Below are 17988 nucleotides of genomic sequence, written 5' to 3'. Positions count from 1 at the left end.
CGCATCTTTCATACTTCATATGGTATCTTATAAAAATTTTTCTACTGTTAAATAGAACAGTAAAAAAGTTATGAAAGTGTTTTTACATTACATGCTTAAATAATACAAAATCCTTATCTATATATTACATATAACATTGATTGCTTTAAATCTTTTTCAATTGCTCCTTTAGCAATAGCACCCTGTCCCCAGAATGGTAACATTTCCACCTGGATTTATTTATATTAAACAGATTCAAATTGTTTCTCATAAAATAAAATTTATATATTCATAAAGTTAATAAATATTGTAGATATGATTAGAAATTATCTAAAGTCAGAAGACGTGGATCTCAAATAAAGAAAAATACATGGGAATAAATAAATAAATGTTTAAAAAAAATGTTATCCCTTCATAAAATGTTATACTTTATCACAAATTATGCTTTTAGACAATTGGACTTTGTGTTAATGGCAACCAGGAAATTTATTTCATCAACCTGTTTCAACAAAAAAGTTAAGATTTTAACAACATATCATTGTACAGATAAAGTTATAAAAATATAATTTAAATGTACCTTAGATTTTTTGTAAATTCATTATCTTCTTCTTCTTTACCATCTTCTCGCTAAACCAGGAATGCATGTTTCAACTAAAATAATCATACAACAATGATAGATTATGAATTACATAATTTTAAATGATTATCATTATAATGACAAACTTACATTTACATATTTAGCTTTGCTTAAATATTGATGTTTGTTACATTTATATTTATTGCTGCATAGAATTTTATTCTTGTTGTAATTGCATCGTTGTATCTGACACTACAGTGATGCGCATGTACATTTTAAAATTCCTGGAGACTCTTCTTATCTGACTTAAAAATTAATCAACTTTTTGTACACTGAAAATAAAAATTATGTTGTTACTTAGAATTAATGATATAAAGAATATCGTTTTTAATGTAAGGGCTAATGAATGCTTATCAAGAGATTTTATGCACAACTGTTAAATAGTGATAGATTTGGATCTTTTTCCATAATATTAGGATTCAAATTTTCCTTACTTTATATTTTATCTGGAAACTGGAAAGTATACAAAACAAATTATAATTCAAATCTAGAACTTCCTAAATATAAAATAAAAAAACAAAATTGATTATTGTTTAATTAAAGCATCAGGAACAACAGTCTTAATTCATTACTATCAGTCTTTTATTGACAGCTTACTTTGCTTTCATTTTATCTATCCTATTTCACACTGATATCTTTTGCCTTAATTTCGCTATTTTCTTTTCTAATCCTATACTTTTTTACAGCCATAAATAAGTTTAGAAACTCGAAGAAATAACTTTAAGCTACTGGTTGTTATAAATGAATAAAATTTAAAAATTATAATTTTTATATTTAATTAAACTTCTTACTTTGGCATAAAATTATTTTTTTTTACATTCTTTAGATCTTGTAACATTTTTCTTTTCCATCTAAAGTGTGTTTATCTGCTGTTCTATGCTTGTATTTCTTTGGATAAGATCACTTCAGAGATAGTTCGAAAATTTTTGTATATGATATTCCTTAATGATAATGAATTTATTGATATTTTGGACTTTGTTGTACCCTTTAACTTAAAGCAAAATGAACTCTGACTGTTCTTCATAAACACCTCATCAACAATATTTTGAACTCCGTCATTACTTTTAGCTTGTAGCGATTTATGTTCTTCTTGCTTTCCATAAGAGTCATCTAAATTATGCAGACAGCATATAACTTGTGAATATTCAATCACTTCTGATTTATTTCCTATTCTACATGCTCTTTAAATGTACATCTCAATGTGTTTTATGTCTCATTTACATTAGGATTTAAAGGTATCTCAAATAAGATGTAAATAATTTGGAACACTAATATGAATTATAAGATATTATAAATTTTATGTTAACAATAATTTGCTGCACTGATACAAATGATCATCAGTATTTTAGCATTGCCATGAAAAGAATCTTTTATAACAATTTGATCAGATCAATTGTCTTATATGGTACATGGTTATGTAGGGTGCTACTTTCACCTAGTTTAGGTATGACATTTCCTAAAGCTAATAAGTTTTGGTTGTTGCTGCTACTTTCCTTAAGTATATTTGCAAATATGCATGCTCTCTTACCATTTTTTGGACCAAGTCTAGAAAATGGAGTGTTTTATATTGGTTTATGCAGAGAGTGAATATTTAATAATCCTTGCTTTTCTATGTATTAATTGCAATACCGTCTGTTTCACCACTCTCAGTTTGTAATCTAATATGGTAACATTGTACCATGCAAAAAAGAAAACAATATATAATAGTATGTATAGTTATATTATGTTACTTGTTAAAATAGTTCATATTTACTTCATATTTCCAGGTTCAGGAGTTTAGGCCATGCATTGACAAGCCAGTCAAGGCCATGACCATAGACAAGGCTCCTCCATTAGTATAAGCCATCAACTTAAGTGTTCGAGTTCAAAACAGTAAACAGTAAGTACAAAATCAACATGTTTATATAAACCATTACAGAAATAATTTTTAATCCACATTTGGAACTTCTTTAAAAAGTGTTCTCATGGAACAGATATTTTAGAATATATATAATAAAAGTTCCATAGAAATAAGTTTTTTAGAACGTGTACTAAAAAAGATTCTATAAGATAAATCAAAGTACAAAAAGTATTAGCTATATATTTAAGAATCATCAAAATTGGTGAGAGCATAGTTAATTACAAGTCCGCCTTTTCTCATTATGTACGTGCCACAACGAAGTAATTAAACAGATTTACCAATGTTAATAAATATTTAAAAAAAATCATATTTTTAAAAGATAAACATCTCATAACAGATGGACCAAGTATCAGTAGTTGTACACATATGATCTCTTACAGAAAAAGAAAAGACTGCATAACTTATGTAATTATTACATAAGATAGTAATCAGTTCTATTTGCCAGTTTTGGTTATGCAGAAACAACTGGATACCCATAAGAAAATCAAAGTCAAGCTGCGTTGGGCACAGTTAGTCTATAGTGGGTGATCAAGTCCTGTTGGCATCAGAAGGAGAAAATAGAGAGTGAGATATGAGAATTTGAAAAAAGAAGAATAAAGGAATGAGGAAAAGGAAAAGGGACTAAAAAGCTAAAGAAGCATTCTCCATTGGGCAATATAGGCCCAGTTAACATCTTGACAATAAGAGAAAACTTAAACCATAAAATCCATATAGTGAATATAGACTATAATGGACAGGAAGATATATATAGATCAATATATTTGACATAATAGGTTCAAAAGAAAAGTACTTAACAAAACTGGGTTCAACCTATTATTAAAATTGGAGAAAATATAAAAATGTTCAGTTTCCTGGACTTGTGATCAAAGAAGTTAAGAACACAGACGAAGTATTAAAATTTCTGAAGCAAGATTTTCTAAACATGTAACAGATGCTATTGCAATTAATGCATAAAGAAGTAGATGTTATGCAATATTTACTCTGTGCATAAGCCAAAGTAAAAACCTTCATTTGCTAAACTAAACTGAAGCAGAAAATAATCAGAAATGCATCTGCATCAGAAAATATACTTACAGGAGGAGAAAGTATAGCTTGCTGAGCTTTGAGAAATGTCATATCTAAACTAAGTGAACATAGTAACCCACATAACTATGTATCATATAAGACAAGTTCATTGACCAATTGTTATAAAATTCCTTTGGTGGGAATGCTATAATACTGATGATTATTTTCCTTAACTGTTTGAGTCCCAGCGGTCATTGAAAAATCCCGAAAAGCGTTAGCGCTTGTCTTAATCCATTGCGAAGAGAATCAAGCAACGCAATAGTGCTCGTCATATTTTTTACTTAATATAGATGTATTTCATAATTATATATGCGTACTATTAATTTATAAATATTTCAAGTTTTGTTCAATAAAAATTATTGAGATGATAACAATGAAATACAAAATACCATCAGCCGTCCGTAGCGTTCAAATGTACTGGAACTTATCGACACAAAATCTAAACAGCGCAAGCGCGCTGCTTGAGACTCAAACAGTTAAGGCAGCAGGTTATTATTATCATAAAATTTATAATATTTATATTTCATAATAGTGCCTGAAATTATTTGCATCTTATTTGAAATACTAGATTCTAACACAAATGAAACATTAAACATATTAAGATATATAATTAGGACAAAAAAGATAAGTCATTAGCGAGTGAATATTCACAAGTTATACATTCCCTCCATGCATTAGATAACTTCAAAGCAAGCAAGAATTACAAACTTCAATTGAAATTAAATGTAACAACAAAATTCAAAATGTTCTAATTGAAATATCCTCTCCTTTCAGGAGATAATCTTCGTGAAAAGACTGAAAGAGTCAATGAAGACCAAAATATCGATAAAGTATTTGCTATTAACGAGGGTCATACACAACCATTTTCAAAATATTACATTGTCCGAAAAGTTTCTTTTGTTTTATGAGGAAATAATAGACGCACAACGTTTTTTGTATATTATTTTGTCGAATTACGTACAATCCATTTTATTATGTTGAGACAAACACCGCGACATTTCACAGACTTGGTTTCACGTTTATATGAAGGTGCACTATTGTAAAAAAACACGTTTGCGAAAGAAAAACACTTTTCGGATAACCTAACATCTGCAGAATTTATCTCATCCAAATAAATTCAAAATATTAACAGTAAATAAGACCACTTCAGACGGAGAAGGAGGAAAGATTATAAAAGAATTACCTTTCGTTTCTAGAAAGTTCTGTTCTAATATAAGTAAAACTGTGGAAATAACTACCCTCAGCGATTTCGATGATTAATGGATACATTATGGAAGTCGATATTCTGAACAACTTTTTCCTATACTGGACTAATATAGGACTGGATGGTTTAGTTTCTGAGGTACTCATGAAAAATAACTGGTGCAGCTACAGTGAATTCAGTCTGTAGTTGTGCGTTTGTGGTAACATATACATCGGTATTGGTTGCCAGACGTCTTATGGCGGACGGATAAAATGACTCCTAAACAAACTTAACTCTTATCTTTTGTTTATGGTTTACATAGGTTTTGGATAGAGGCCAATTTTTCCAGTTAGCGCATAAAGTAACGCGTAAACCAAACCTAGTTTTTATCTTTTGTTTGTGGTTTATATAGGTATTATTATATTATTATATAGGTAATTTCTTTTGGCTGCCATGCCATAAGCCGGCATATCTCAGAAACTAAACGAGTCCAGCCCTTATATATACAGTAAAAAATTGTTCGTAATGTCGAGTTTACAACATAAATTATAACAAATTATTTGTTTAAGAAAATATTTGTGCTTGTGGAATTTTTATGGAAAGAAACGTTGCCTTTAGGAACTTCTTTAAAAAGTGTTCTCATGAAACAGATATTTTAAAAACTGAATAACAAAAGTTCCATATAAACAAGTTATGTTAGAACATGTATTAAAAAATGTTCCACCATTTAAAAATAAAGCACCAAACTATTAAATACTAGTTTTATTTAACAATATAATATATTATTGATATGTTTATTGAATGAAAAGTATGAAAATCATAACATGAGTAATTAATAGCTTCAAAAGAAGTATTGAGGAGAAAAGAGAACTTGTCAAGAATAATACTTAAATAACATTTTATTATGATTTGAATAAATTGAAAAATACATAGCAATTTTATAATATAATATATAGATAATACATATATATAAATACATAAATATCGTGTATATGTTCAATACTGTTCTGATCTTCTTAATTGTTGATTTCAAAGAGAAATACGAAATAGCTTTAAACTGTGAATTACCTACGAGAATATTACAAATAAATAACATATTCAAAATATCAATTTAACCGCAATAATTATTTAATATTGTTGTAATACCATCAAAAAAATAGTGTTACTATTTATTTATAATATTCTCATAGGTAATTCATAGTTCAAAGCTATTTTGTGTGTTTCTTTGAGATCAACAGTTAGGAAGGTCAGGACGTTATTGAACATATACATGATATTTATGTATTTATATGTGTGTCCCATGCAACTGGAGCAGGCTGTATCTGTTAAATGGTCAGGGATAGAAGATGTCATAAGTGAAAGTTAAATAGTATCAGGTGATGCATAATATGCAACTAATTTTATGCACTTTTGTGCATCGGTATATTGGGAACCTATATTTTTAACTGCACCTATCGATGCAGTTTCTTGTGCTCTACATAAAAGTACTAACATACCTGTTACGTCGCGTGAGATGGTTCGTGCGACGTCCTTCATGATCTGGCCGCCAAGGCCTACACATCGTTACACTGACCCGCAATAAACCTAAGGAACCACCATAAACCGAATCTTTTTAGCTTAATCTCTATTCATATAAGTATTTTCGGTTTATGGGTGGTCCTTAAAACAGTCCTTATCTTATAAGAGGGTTGATCTATCCGATCAAATGTCATCCTATTATAGTTGTTTGTGCAGAACTATAAATAATATAAAAAAATTGTAATGGAATTAATATGTGGGACTTGCCTCGTAAATGCGTGGTATGTACATAGAAAATGGGGTACTAAAAGTATTAAAATTTTAAAATTTCGCGAAGAAATTATTTATCACCTTTTAAATATAGTGAATCCCCACAGAGAAGAAATGCCAAGTGAAAATGAAGTACTGCCCAAAAAATGATTACATTTTCTGCAGTCGTACCAAGGGCCCGCGAGCAAAACGAAACGGCGGTGTAAAGAAAGTTATAAACGCATTTCTAGAATAAAAGAGTAGAGAAATAAAAGAGAGTAGAGAATAAAAGATAGAGAGTATGCCACGAAAAGAACCAAAAAAGTAACAATATATTGTAATTGTTGTAAGAGCCAGCCGGCACTCTGCCTAACTTGTTTTAAAAAATTGCATGAAGAAAGGAAATAATTATATTAAATTTATAATATTGAATTGTTATGTTTTTACTATTGTATGTCTGCTTATAATGTTGAGATAAAATAATATAAACCTATTTTATACTACCTATTTTGTGAAATACATGTGTGACCCACCGCCGCCCCTCGGGACAGACACGCCTGACCCACCGGTGGGTTGCGCCGGCGCCAACGTTAAGGAACATATGTTAGTAATCAAGCTAAGAAGTTAAGGTTTATGGTGGGTCCTTAGGTTTATAGAGGATCGGACTAATGGTACGTGGGCCGTTGGCTGCCAGGCAACGAGGGATGGCATGCTGATTGTTTCATGCGACATAACAAGAGCAGTTGCTTTTCCAATGTACCGATGCACGAAAGTGCATAAAATTAGTTGCATATTATGCATCGTCTGATACTATTTCACGTTCATTTATGACATCTTCTTCTGTCCCTAACCATTTAGAAAATACAGCCTGTTCTAGTGGGTCACCCTGTATATGTATATTATATTATATCTATATATTATATTACAAAATTGCTATGTATTTCAATCTATTCAAATCATAAGAAGATTTTATTAATTTAAGTATTATTCTTGAAAAGTTCCCTTTCCTTCTTGTTTAATATTGTTGTATTCATCATAATATTGTTATTCATTGGATGGTATTACAACAATATGAAATAATTATTGCAATTAAATTGATATCCTGAACATGTTATTTATTTTCATTATTCACGTAGATAATTTACGGTTCAAAACTAGTTTGTTTTTCTCTGTGAAATCAACGGATAGGAAGGTCAGGATGTTATTGAATATTATTAATAAAAAAAATTAAATAGTATTATAATATGTAGATGTATGTTCATGTATTCTATTTATTAAATGTCTTTTATTAAAGAAACATATGAATAATAGAATATTATATTGTTAAATAACACCAATGTCTAATAGTTTATTATTTTTATTTATCTTATAGAACCTTTTCTAATACGAAATATAATATAATAATATTAAAATATCTGTTTTACAATATGTGTTTCATAAGAACATTTTTTGAAGAAGTTCTAAGTGCGGATAAAAAATTATTTCTATAATGGTTACAGGAAAAGCCCAATTTCGTACTCACTTTGTATGCATTGCTTCGAACTTAATACTTTAGCTTCAGGTTGATACTACTAGATGGGTCTTGTCCACGGTCATATATAAAGGTCTGAAAACTCCGGTGGTGGGGATAAGGCTCTTAAATATTGGGAGTTGTGCTTTACAAATTGGCTACTGTCACGTAATAAATGACGAGGTGTTATAAAAAGGCGAATTAGCAATAGCCCATTCGTATGCTTTATTAACTGCAGAATATAGACTGACTTACTGACTAAAGGACTGGGGTTTTTATCTCTTCATTATGATTCACATATGTTATGGCTGGGAGTCCTGCTATTGTCTTTTCTCATCGCTATCGTATGACTAGGTGTTATCGACATATCCGATGTCGGCAGATGCCTGGCTTTTGGGTGGCATTACACTACCATGGCGCCTAAATCTTTACTTTCTTATTCAATAAAGACGTTAAGAGAAGATTTATACAACTGTATAATTAATATAATTAATATAGTTATATAAATTACTCTTTCTATTTATGAGAGAATTCAGAAATATTTAGACCATAAATAGAATTTACAAGTTGATTTACAATTTACAAATTTACAATTATCGGATATAAGATCAACTAAGATGAATTTATACTTAAATATATAAGTATTTACTAGCTCGAGGATATACGGAACAGAGATTAGGACAAGAGAAGATCGATTTGAAAGAACGGGAAGCGGCGAGGACGAGCAATGGAATAAGAAAAACGGATCAATGTGAATGATATTAAGTTGATAAACATGTAAATGTATGAATAGTGTAGAAATAAATAAGTAAGTATAAATAACTTCTAGAACATTTAACACGTCGCTCCTTTTGCATCCTTAGGATAATAATACCTTATTTCTACAGTAATAAGAAAAAAACTATATTGGAATAATGTAAATTATGGTAATTCGAAGTTATAAAAAAGTACTTTTATTTATTCCGACATACAGAAAGAGATCGGATTCAAATAAGTATTATCCAATGTTTTATGTGTCTGAAAGTAATTAAGATCAGTTAAATTAAAAAAGAATGAATTAGGGTCAGAATATGTCTAGCATGTATGATATGATTCTTTTATTTAAACAATATTTAACTTTTTCAGCAAAGTACAAGTGATTTTCATATATCCTCGCACCAACAAATATTTTTCCAAATAAAATACAATGTCTATGCGTCCTTGTGGTCATATCTTATGTGTTTTATGTATATTGTTTCAATTAATCAATAATACTGTTACAAAGATTTTTTCTCAATATAAAACTGGAACATTCGCATTTTGAATATTGTTGAAAATTTAGAAAATACCGTCAAGCATTAGAAGTTATAAAAATTTGTTAATAACTAGAAATGCATATTCTCTTACCATGTTTTTACTCGCTTGGACATGTCGAATAGAAGAACTATAACAGCATGAAAATTTTAACATGATGTGCATCGTTGAATTAATTTTCCATAACCTCATGAAAGTATATAATAATATTTACATATGTAAAATGATGTCATTAAATTTTATGTCAGCTCAAAGATTTGATATAGCAGTTTACATATTAAGTAATAATATGCGGAAATACATTAAAGATGATTTTATATTCATTACTTTCATAAGGAATATGAAAATCATTTAATGATCCACGTTAGGGTTATTCGTGGACTTTTCATGTCACAATAAACACAATAAACAAAATACTGTAGTTTTAAATATACATAGTTGTATTTAAGTACATTACAGACATATGTATGTATATAGAACAAATTTTTGTTTTGCAATCCAATAGTTTTATAAATCTTACAAGAAAGCGAAAAACCCCAACGTAAATAAAAAATCATTTTACAAATGTTTTTTGGAATGTTTCAAGAGTAGCTTTCTCACCAAACGTTTAACGACAAAAATATCCAGACGAGTTATTATAGAAATGGTATTTGTCTGTCTTTGAACTTTAGAGCGTTACATTGTACAAAATATGTTTGTAATTATTGCCATGTACATTCGACTTGTTTTGAAAGTACAAATACTCGACGACTATAAAATCCTTTGCTTCAATTTTCATTTAATATTGTTTCAATAATAATAATAACGCTACTAGATTGTAAATATTAATAATATTTATAATATAATATAATAATACAATAATAATAATAATAATAATAATAATAATAATATAACACTACTAATTTGTAAATTGTAGTATTAAATATTATCAAAAAATATCTATTGTTATTTTTCCTGTATTTTTCCTTTCGTGTTTACTGCAACATGTAATGATGATAATGCACAAAAGTATGAATTCCGATACAATGATCAGTTTTTAAACTTTCCCATCATTTTTCCTACTTTGTTATTGCAAAAAGTGTGTCACTTCATAACATCGCTCTTTGTTTGCATTCCGTCAAAAAATTGGCAGCATTTATAGGCTATATTTTCCCTCATTACAGTTTAATTAAATTTCATTGTCGCACCATATAATTTTCTTTAAAAAGAGAATTGTTTTAAAATTTCTATGTGGCGTACCAGACAACCACATATTATAGTTCTCCTATCATCCAACCTTTCGTACGTATTATTTTTTATCATAACACTCTCGCTCACATTCACTCTTTCATACTTTCAAGAATCTTGATAGCTATCCTTTTTATAGGAACCGCGCAATTACCTTATGTTGAAGGTATGCAATACAAAGAGACGCGCGATATTCCTACATTTCTATATATTATATTACTGATTATTAATATCTAGTATTTCAATATACGTATATCAATAAAGGCCACGAGTGTGTTCAATATAAAATTACTAAACAGTAGTTGAAATTCGTTCGTACTAAAATAGTATGTATAATTTTGCAAAGTTTATATGACGTGCTTACATGTCTATATTTATTGTGAAGACGGATATCGTTAATTTCGTGTTACATAAATTAAGCGGTCGCTTGTACATTACCAACCTATTTCAGGTTAATATTTAGAGATTACTTACAACTCACTAAAAAATAATGGTGACTCTTCCACACTGTTTTAAAATATTAATTCATCTATTACTCGGATTATATTTGTTACTGTAAATAGCAAAATGATACATCGTAATAAAACTGGAACCGATATGTATACATTAGTGTATAGCGACCGCTATTGACAAAAGTAATCTTAATTCATCAGCAGAAATAAGTGATGACGCAAATAAAAATACAATGTATTTCTCGGGCAAATTCTTATCAAGGACGGATAAGACGCAACATGATAAGAACCGCGACAAGAAAGTAATCAGTGAAAAGAAGTCACATATGTGGCGTTACGCTTAGTGACCGACAGTAATACTTGGAAAAAAAATACTGATGCGCCGGCACTCAAAATCTTGTGTATAATGCTTGGACAAAAAATAAAACAGTATTCACAAATTATGTAACACATTTTCTTGATATTTTAGCAAAAAGAGATATCGTTAGAAAAAAAACAACATTAGCTAATAATATAGCTAAAATAACAAAGTTAGTATGAATTAACGTTAAATATTTTATAGCTAAAACAGCAAGAAAATCTATACTTGTTATGAAAAAATATATAAACATTTTGCTTTACGAAAAACTGCTTAACAGTGATCAACGTGGAAGCATACATGGAAGACGGCGCAAGTTGGTCGCTCGTCGCGTTCCTTGCCAATTGTGAGCTTTTTATTTCCTTTTGTCTTGAATTAACTGTACTTCAGAGTATAGAATCGACTTTGAAAAATAGTAATACATATCATAAACGTTACATCGCTAGAAATTGGGAGCGACTTATACCTCGAAACATCTCCAAAAAAATATTATAAAATAATGTATTTGAAGTTTTACAAATTGTCTTTGTATAGATCAATCAGAGAACTTGTGTACGCTTCTCATATACATATGTAAAATACGTGATTACTGAGTGTTCCATGTGTACACGATATTGAAAGAGAATTCGAAGGCAGGGTGAAATGGGCAGGCAAATAGGCAAATGCATATATAATTTACATGTTCTCAAATTGATCAACACGACGTTTAGTATTGCCTTTACGAATTTCACGAAGCGTTTTGTATTTATCGCGACCTTGTTTGACGTTTTCCCTATGGATTTTATCCATAACAGTTTCTTTTGACTCGTCGCGTGACTGTGCAAGATCTTGTTTCAATGCCTGAAATATATAATTATTATTCAAATACGTCCACAAAAATTACTCAGGGTGCAATAAATTTATATACAAGCAAAGATCACTACCTTAAGTTGATCGTGAAGGCGTTCGTTTCTTTCTGCCAAGGTACGTCGCTCCTCAACAGGATCAATTATCGATTCATCAGTTGCAAGATCTTTAGTGACATCACCATGAGAAACTTCATCTTCTCCTTCCTCTTCACCTTCTTCATTTTCTTCAACATGATGATGATGCGGCGTTGTACTAGCTTGATATGCTCGATCGGCTTCTTCCTGCCTTAGTCTATAAATACAGGTGTAGAATAGAATAGAGTTGACTTTTTTTCTTATATTTTAAATAATGAATAGTTGCATAACAAAAATTACATACTTGGCAGCTTCAAATACTTCTTCTAGCCTCCTTGCTTCGGCATCCTTCGCCACTACCTCAGATTGTATACGTTGTATTTCTTCTTGCTTAGCTCGTATTTCTTGCTCAAGTTTAGCACGCTCAGCTGCTTCCATCTCATGTGAAAGTTCAAGTTTTTCCATCATAGCCGTAAGTTCCTTCGTATAGAAATAAGACACATAGAGACATATATTGTAAGAAAACTATATCTTATACTAAACTATACGTACTTTCTGACGATCCTCTAATTCCTCCTTTGCAGCTTGTAACTGTCTAAGATGTTCTTCTAAACGTCGGATCATTTCTTGAGCTTCGTTTAATTCAGCTTGCCGCCTGTCCATTTCTTCTGCCATATTTCGAAGTCGTTCTTCATATTCTTGTTGTTTTCTCTCAGCACGTTCTCTTGCAGCTATTTCTAACTGTAACTTTTCTCTCTGTTGTTGTTTTGCAATTTTCTCTTCCCTTGCTTGCGCCTTTAAATTATAAATGTTTATTTTGTGATTATAAACCCAATTCATTAGATAGATATGAGATGATTAATTTTAAGATTCAGAAATAGCAAAAAAACTAAGCATTAGAAATGCATTATAAGCGAATACTTGCACAGAAATATACCTTCATTTGCTGTACATCAATTGTATCTGGTTTACGTCTACGCATATACAGTTCGTGATTGCCCATACACAGTGCTAAAATTCGTTTATTAATCTTAACTCTAGTTGCAAAAAAGACGAAATCCGGTGCCTTCTTGTCAATTGGTTTAATTATAAATTTCTTCTCGTTAAATGAGATATTTCTTATCTCAGACCATGGAAAACCAATTTTTGGTGTCAATTTGTCATCTTTTTCGTAAATGTTCAAACCCAAAGCATCAACACCGAGCCACAGGTCTGTACCTTTTTTATTACGAATTTCGAAGTAATTCACTCCATACATCTCCAAATCCTATACAAAAAAGAAACGTATATATACAATATATTGATCAGATATTAAATTAATAAGAAGAAGCTATTAATCATTACCTGCGCGATTTTTAGGTATTCCATCATAGCATCTTCGCGTAACATGCCACGATGTTCTTGCCACCAATTAGTGATGGAACTCTCCCATTCCTCCTTGCTCATTTTATGTTGATCCACGACTCGTTGCGGTAATAAGCGGTCATTTATTAAAAAGCCAGCAGTATGTGTACCTTTTTGAAAATCTCCGTGTTTCGCTTGGACTGCGTAAGACGCTAACAATACAGATGTTTCTGGAGGACAGTAGATTTCATCCGTCAGAATAGCGTTCTTCACCTAAATGTAGTCCACATAATATAATATTATATATATTAGGTTCAACTTTTTAATTTCAATGTTAGTTGTCATGTATAAATAATGCAAATATATCATATTCATATTATGATCATATAATATTCAGTATGGTTTTTCTAAACTCTGACCACCAATTTTCTAATTATTTTGTCGATTAAGATCTATTTATATATCATCATTGTTTATGGTAGATGGAATTTTCAATATTTTTCTTGTTTGAAAAATTGTATCTTTGGATTAAATCGATGTTTAGTACAATTAGAAATCTCATTTTCATTGCAATCTTTAGTCTAATTGAAAACATATATAATGGTAATAAGCGTAAGTAGTGAGAATTCATGATAATGATAGTGATAAATTTTAGTCAACAAAAAAGTAAGGTAACTAATCAGATTTACATAGAACTATGCTGAATATGCCCATGTATAATGCATTATATGATACGATTGCGTTCGCTTTGATCTATTTCGTAGATTATCTGAATGATAATATGCACTTATGTACTCAACCTTGTTACATTGCAATACAATTCTACTTATAATACCGAACAGTTTGCTCTCTATAACTAAAACTTAAAATTAGTACATACACACACACTCCTATGTATACATGCGTACATAAGTACGCGCATGCATGCAAAGCACATTTTGTATATTTAAATTATTGTATAAAATTCGGTTTAAGTTCTATATTAATTAAGCATTTTTTTATTCCTTTTGATGAATACTACGTTCAGCCATACCTGAAGATAAAAGAGACGCAACGTGATATCTTGAATCAATTCCTCGGCAACGTCTTCGGGATAAAACTTGGCGCGAAATTTGAATTGCAGGGGAGTCTCTTTCTTAACTTCCTGGTTCATCACCTAAAACGTTCGTGAATCAATTAGGAACAAATATAAGAAGAAATTTCCACAAGAAACATAAATGTAGAAAATTCGATAAATAAATAACAAACTGAAATCACCCCATCGTTTGAAAACGTGCAATGCAGTGTGTTTCTCATCGGTATACATGATGGAATATAGTGACGTTGCATGCGACATAAAGGATGATAAAAATCCTATGATTAGAATACGGATTTTTATGCTTTTATGGGAGACTTAAAGATACAAAAATGTGTATAAAATACAATACATAACATGTAAAAATCTATAAAATAATATAAGGTCATTCTATAAGTAATATCGTGTTTATATGTAATAAACATTTTTAAAGATGTACAAATATTATTACATTCATTAATAAATAATGTACATATATCTACTGTTTTCTCGAACTACGTCTGACATTTTTTAATTGCTCTTTGGGAAAATTTTATGATATCGACACACAATATTTAGTAGCTGTTTCAAAGTTAAATTTATTTATTTTGCATTGACCCGATGAAATAGAATTCCTTCTAATCGACAAGTACATATTTAAATTCGTTAATAGTTACAATTTTCTTTTATATTAGTAATTTAAAATGAAATATAAGAAACGACGTTACTTATGGAATGGAATAGATGTTTACCCAGATCCTTCCCTTTTATTATATTCATGAAGATATGTGTTTACATAAATATCCACAGTCTACTTATAACATAATTATAATAGATGACGAAAACGCTAACGTAATAGCACAGCAAGTGGTTGATACTATCTTTTTATCGTATTACAGGTAAGCAGTGTGACTTGTGACAAAATGATACGGACATTAAGATATATAGTTTACCAAGTCTCACTTTTGAGATCGATATATTTATTTATTATGGTCCGGAATAGGTAACTCTTATCCGAAATACATGTGTGTATTCTTTTGCTAATTTAACGACCTTGTATGAAGAAAATATGTGGTATGTGTGAAATTTCTTTTCTATTACTCGTTCAAAGATACAAACGCGATAGAGATTGTTGGAGATATTTCATTAATGGAGAATGGTCATAACGTTGACGCTTTGATTGACACGATTATCTATAGTCACATAGGTATGCGAATATCTTATCTCAACATGTAAAAGAAAAATAAGAATTGTACAATGAAAGGCAATGAGTAACACATATGCTTCTCGAACTGCCAACTGACATTAAATATTAACAAAAACTAGAAAATGTACAACATTGTTCACGTAAATTTCAGTTATTCGTTCTTAACCAATTATAGAATTTGTCTGATCATAGAATTCGTTATCCGTTACATTTTCTGGTTCTAAGTAAGTAAGGCTCTGTATAAGTACTATTTTTATTTATATTTTAACTGGGACCCATTATTTTGATTAATGTGATTTAACGTGCGAACATCGCAATTATTTTAAAAGTACATTCTTATTGAATATTTGCGTTACTAAAAACAAATGAAAGTATAAGTAACAAATTTAGAAAAGATGCGTCAGAATAAATACCTTAACTTTGACGAGATTCCTCACAGACTTTCAAGATAACAAATGTCATTTAATCAAAGTGTCTCTGTTACAATTTATGCTACATATGCGCATTTCTTACAATGAGTACCATTCGATTATATGTAGATGAAACGTTTATGAAACACAATAGCATGTCTGAATAAAATAAAACAAACGCTTTTACTTTAAATTGAAAGAATGATTTAAAAAGAAAACAAACAAAATACAACTACTTTTAATTATAAAAATAAGTAACTGATGCTGTTAAATAATATATTTGAATATTTGTAGCTCATAATACAAAATATTGCAGGCTTATTATAATTATGTACTTAAATATCAACTAAATTGCCTTTATAAAGAATTTAAAAATGCGAAAGAAGAAAAGAAAAGGAAATGAATAATTGTATTTAAAATGAAAAAGCTTGAGCACAAATTGAAAATGAGACAATCCTGTTAAACGCGTTGCTAATGAATGTCGTTTAAAATCGTTAAATATTATCCATATCTTTGTATTGACGATGAGAGTCGAGTTCGATTAAAACAATTATTGTAATACTTGACAAATTCACTTTGAAGTGGGATTTATCTGTCAATAATCAATAAGCACAAAGACACTCGTTATTTAACTGGTAAAGCGGAAACAGTTAGCTACAATTAAAGGAAGTAATGGAACAGGTAAATCTATACCAATATGATGTTATATTAATTTTTAATAAAAATGTACATTTTAATATCAACATTAAATTCATTGTATCTACAACTTATAAAAACGATTGCACGTTTTAATTAAAATTAAAAAATCCAACAAACGGATACAATGATGTTAGAATATTAAAACGATTCAGTCGAATCAAACTTATAATCGATTCTCATTCAATATTGTTATTTGACGTCCGTAATTTTTACAAACAAATTTTACGACGACTATACAAACATTTTATAAAGGTAAAACATTGTCGCAAGCTTTAAGATCCGTTATAGATGCGATAATATACAATTATATCTGTGATATCTATAAATCCTTTAGATATTTATAGATACATTGCTAGTATATCTTTTCTTTTTCATTTTTATACAGACATATTTCTATATTTTACTTTTTTTCGAATACATTTGATATAAAAGATATATTTATTATTGTACTTTTCTGTTAAAAGATCTGTCAAACAATGGAATCACCCACTTGTATGCCTACTTTTAACGCAAAATGTAACAAATTGCTTCTTTGAATTTTAAAAACCAAACAAATTGAAACTGTATTTTTGGATGTAAAAAATTTTAAAGATTTAAAGAAAGAGAATAAAAATTCATAAATATTGCGTATCTATGAAAATTTGAGTAAATCTGACAAATAATTAGGAAATTATTGAAATCTTTAAGAATTATTATATTACTTGAAATAATACCTACTACACGTATTATATTTATTATTACACATATTATATTCTATACATAGTTTCGTTCGAATAGAATAGAATGCACTTTACTAGTCGATCGTTAGTTTTGATCTGATCGAAGCATTAAAATTTTTCAATTTCGAAACTCACATTAGTATGTAAATGGAGAATAATTATAGGAGTTGGCAGTAAAACGAGTAAACAGACACGGTCTCCAGTCATGCTCGACTCTCGTAACTGCTCGTAACACACGCTCGAGCGTTGGGAATGCGGAAC

General features: G+C 29.6%; 1 protein-coding gene and 2 long non-coding RNA genes across 6 annotated transcripts in view; 1 reads left to right on the top strand and 2 right to left on the bottom strand.

Moving 5' to 3' along the window:
• Window positions 1-894: 894 nt before the first annotated feature.
• Window positions 895-2965, bottom strand: LOC139986858 (uncharacterized). 2 transcript variants are annotated; one of them, XR_011799734.1, is made up of 3 exons: window positions 2370-2965; window positions 2145-2274; window positions 895-1069 (listed from the first exon to the last, which is right to left on the bottom strand). It is a non-coding gene; the product is annotated as an uncharacterized lncRNA (long non-coding RNA). The 2 variants fall into 2 exon arrangements; XR_011799733.1 differs by lacking the exon at window positions 895-1069 and having other exon boundaries at window positions 1891-2274.
• On the top strand, window positions 2383-9808 carry LOC139986862 (uncharacterized). Its single transcript, XR_011799737.1, has 2 exons — window positions 2383-2495; window positions 8087-9808. It is a non-coding gene; the product is annotated as an uncharacterized lncRNA (long non-coding RNA).
• Window positions 9124-17988, bottom strand: part of Moe (moesin) — a 35916-nt gene continuing 27051 nt past the window's right edge. For all 3 annotated transcript variants that reach the window (XM_072002499.1, XM_072002500.1, XM_072002498.1), the window contains 7 exons: window positions 14672-14794; window positions 13639-13911; window positions 13232-13561; window positions 12847-13089; window positions 12599-12774; window positions 12295-12511; window positions 9124-12211 (listed from right to left, as the gene is read on the bottom strand). In XM_072002499.1, the coding sequence (XP_071858600.1) occupies window positions 12047-12211; window positions 12295-12511; window positions 12599-12774; window positions 12847-13089; window positions 13232-13561; window positions 13639-13911; window positions 14672-14794 (1527 nt within the window). In that variant the 3' untranslated portion in view covers window positions 9124-12046. The remainder of the gene's footprint in view (window positions 12212-12294; window positions 12512-12598; window positions 12775-12846; window positions 13090-13231; window positions 13562-13638; window positions 13912-14671; window positions 14795-17988) is intronic.

The sequence above is a fragment of the Bombus fervidus genome, chromosome 4 (genome assembly GCF_041682495.2).
Source record: "Bombus fervidus isolate BK054 chromosome 4, iyBomFerv1, whole genome shotgun sequence".
NCBI lineage: Eukaryota > Metazoa > Arthropoda > Insecta > Hymenoptera > Apidae > Bombus > Bombus fervidus.
Note: the sequence above shows the minus strand (reverse complement) of the source record. Positions and strands in the feature narration are given on the sequence as shown.